The 3,390-nt window shown below is 68.6% G+C and overlaps 1 protein-coding gene across 1 annotated transcript in view; it reads left to right on the top strand.

The window, feature by feature from the left end:
• CACNA1F (calcium voltage-gated channel subunit alpha1 F) overlaps positions 1 to 3,390 on the top strand; it is a 73,002-nt gene extending 69,612 nt beyond the window's left edge. Inside the window, exons 31-33 of the mRNA XM_075071301.1 lie at positions 72 to 184; positions 1,498 to 1,800; positions 2,924 to 3,390. Coding sequence (XP_074927402.1) covers positions 72 to 184; positions 1,498 to 1,800; positions 2,924 to 3,187 — 680 coding nt within the window. The 3' untranslated portion in view covers positions 3,188 to 3,390. The remainder of the gene's footprint in view (positions 1 to 71; positions 185 to 1,497; positions 1,801 to 2,923) is intronic.

Below are 3,390 nucleotides of genomic sequence, written 5' to 3'. Positions count from 1 at the left end.
AGGCAGAGGGGGAGGGGGTGGGGCTTGGGCTAAGGGTGCTGGGGAGTAACGCCCCCCCGTTGGCCCCCCAGGGCGGAAGTCGCCCTTTCTCATGCAGTGTTTGCAGCGGCAGGGCAGCTGTGAGGACATGCCCATCCCGGGCACCTACCACCAGAACGCCCCGGCCCGGCGCCACCACTCCCAGGTATCGGGGGGGCAGGCTGTGCATGACCTGCATCTGGGGCCGCCTCTCGCACGGCTATTCGCACGAGGCGGCACACCCGGGGTCTCTGACGGGACGATCTGTGGAAGGCGTGCGGGGTGGCTCTTTCTCATTCACGGTGCCCAGCTGGGCAGTGGCTGGGGACCAGGACCGGCTCTAGGCACTAGCAAAGCAAGCCCATGCTTGGGGCTGCACAGTTCTAGGGTTTGGCACTCCGGGCAGTTGTGCTCTGCGTCTTGGAGCTTGAGGCGGCAAAAAACGCTGGAGCTGGCCCTGCTGGAGATGGGCACTAGCGCCCACTGGGGGGTGGGCACCTCCTTTGGTGCCACGGGGCGTCTTCCAGCCTGTGTCCATAACAGCCAGAGGGCAGACGCTCTGCACGTGGAGCTGAGCCACAGGGCTGTGTGCATGCAATGGTGCGGCGGGGTGTGCGCGCATGTGATGGTGCCACAGGGGGCATGTTTGTGCGATGGTGCGACGGGGTATGTGTGCATGCGATGGTGCAGCGTGGGGTGTGTGCATGCTGTAGTGCAATGGGGAGCTATGTTCGTGCAATGGTGCGATGGGGTGTGTGCATGCAATGGTGCGATGGGGTATGTGTGCATGCGATGGTGCAGCATGGGGTATGTGCATGCAGAAGTGCAATGGAGGCTGTGTGCATGCAATGGTACAATACGGACTTGTGCATGTGATGGTGCAACAGAGGGCGTGTGCATGTGATGGTGCAATGGGGCATGTGATGGTGCAAAGGGGGCTGAGTGGTCATGATGGTGCAACGGGAGGCGTGTTTGTGCAATAGTGTGATGGTGATGTGTGCATGTGGTAGTGCAATGGTGGGCTGTGTGCGTGCGATGGTGCGACAGGGCATGTGATGGTGCGATGGGGGGCTGAGTGCCCATGACGGTGTGACGGGGGGGCTTGTGTGTGCGATGGGACATGTGATGGTGCAGTGGGGGCTGAGTGCCCATGACGGTGCAATGGGGGGGCATGTGCATGTGATCGTGCGATTGGATATGTGATGGTGTGACTATGCGCGTAGGGTGTGCGATGGAGGGGTGTGTGCATGCGATGGTGCAATGGGACATGTGATGGTATGACGGGGTGTGTGCATGTGATGGTGCAATAGGACGTGGTGGTGCGACAGGTGTGTGAGCGATGGTGTGACTGGGTGCGTGTGCGTGTGATGGGGCACTGGCACATGTGATGGTGCGACTGGGGGCATGCCCGTGGGGGGAGGGCATGTGTGTGTGTGTGTGCTCCCCCCACAGCCTCCCTCACCCCGCTCTGCCCCCCAGGGCTACGGCAGCGCCGCCTCCTGGCACAGCACCAGCCGCCCTCCAGGGGACTCCTCACAGGCCTGGGCTGCGCCCCCCAAGCGGGGCAGGCTGCTCTACGCCCCACTGCTGCTGGTGGAGGAGGGGGAGCTGACGGTCAGGGGCTGGGGGGAGAAGAGCAGCAGCTGGAGCCTCCCGCCCCGCTCCCGCACCCGCTGGGGGGCCCATGAGTCGGACCTGCCCTGGCCCCCCTACACCCATCTCCACATGCCCAGTCCCAGCTACCACAACCAGCGGGGCAGCGCTGACAGCCTGGTGGAAGCCGTGAGTTGGGGGGCGCTGGCTGGCGGGGGGCAGGGACTGGGGGCCAGCTGGCTCTGGGGTGCGTGGACCAGGTGCAGGCTCACGGGGGGCCGGGGACTGGGGGCTGGCAGGCTCTGGGGGGCAGGGAATGGGGTATGGGGCTTGTCCCCTCTGGGGGCTGCAGGCTGGCAGGGAGGGGGGGGGGGAAGACCGTGTGCTGGCTGGCTCTGGGGGGCAGGGAATCGGGTACGGGAGGTGCCAGCTGGCTCTGGGGGGCAGGGAATGGGATACGGGGCCCATCCCCTCCGGGGAGCGCAGGCTGGCTCTGGGGGGTGGGGACCGGGCGCTGGCTGGCTGTGGGGGGCAGGGAATGGGGTACAGGGCCCGTCCCCTCCGGGGGGCCCCGGCTGGCTGGGGGGCAGGGAATGGGGTACAGGGCCCATCCCCTCCAGGGGGTGCCGGCTGGCTCTGGGGGACAGGGAATGGGATACGGGCCCATCCCTTCTGGGGGCCGCAGGCTAGCTGGGAGGGCAGGGAATGGGGTACGAGGCCTGTCCCCTCCGGGGGGCCCCGGCTGGCTGGGGGGCAAGGAATGGGGTACAGGGCCCGTCCCCTCCGGGGGACGCCACCTGGCTCTGGGGGGCAGGGAATGGGGTATGGGGCCCGTCCCCTCCGGGGAGCGCCGACTGGCTCTGGGGGGTGGGGACCAGGCGCTGGCTGGCTCTGAGGGGCAGGGAATGGGGTACGGGGCCTGTCCCCTCTAGGGGGCCCTGGCTAGCTGGGGGGCAAGGAATGGGGTACAGGGACCGTCCCCTCCGGGGGGCGCCGGCTGGCTCTGGGGGGCCGGGAATGGGGTATGGGCCCCATCCCCCTGGGGGGCCCCGGCTGGCTGGGGGGCTGGCAATGGGGTATGGGCCCCGTCCCCTCTGGGGGGCCCCGGCTGGCTGGGGGGCTGGGAATGGGGTATGGGCCCTGTCCCCTCTGGGGGCCCCAGCTGGCTCTGGAGGGCTGGGAATGGGGTACAGGGGGTGCCGGCTGGCTCTGGGGGGCCGGGAATGGGTTATGGGGCCCATCCGCTCCAGGGGCACCAGCTGGCTGGGGGGCCAGGCGGGCGCCTCCGTCTCTCTGACCCCCGTCTCCCCAGGTGCTGATCTCGGAGGGCCTGGGGCTCTACGCCCGGGACCCCAAGTTCGTGGCCTTTGCCAAGCGGGAGATCGCCGACGCCTGTCACATGACCATCGCCGAGATGGAGAGCGCCGCCTCCGACCTGCTGAGCCGCGGGCGGGGGGCCGGGGGGCCCCTGGGCAGCGACAGGGAGGGGGCCCCCCTGTACAGCGACGAGGAGCCCCTCCGCTCGTGGGCCGAGGACGAGCTGGCCGATGAGATGGTCTGTGTGGCCTCGTATTGACCGGGGCGGGGGGCGCGAGGACCCCCCTGAGGGGACCCCCAGGACTCAGAGATACAGCTAGACCCGTCCCCAAGGGCAGGGAGCCGGGGAAGCCCCCCCGGGGGTGCAGCTGGCAGCAATGGGGGGGCAGGAGAAGGACAGAGGAGGGGGCTCCCCCCCAAACGCAGCCCCCTCATTGGCCGAGGCAGGCTCCTGCCCTGGGG

Source organism: Chelonoidis abingdonii, chromosome 11, assembly GCF_003597395.2.
Source record: "Chelonoidis abingdonii isolate Lonesome George chromosome 11, CheloAbing_2.0, whole genome shotgun sequence".
Classification (NCBI taxonomy): Eukaryota; Metazoa; Chordata; order Testudines; family Testudinidae; genus Chelonoidis; species Chelonoidis abingdonii.
This window is presented reverse-complemented; position numbering and strand designations above follow the sequence as displayed.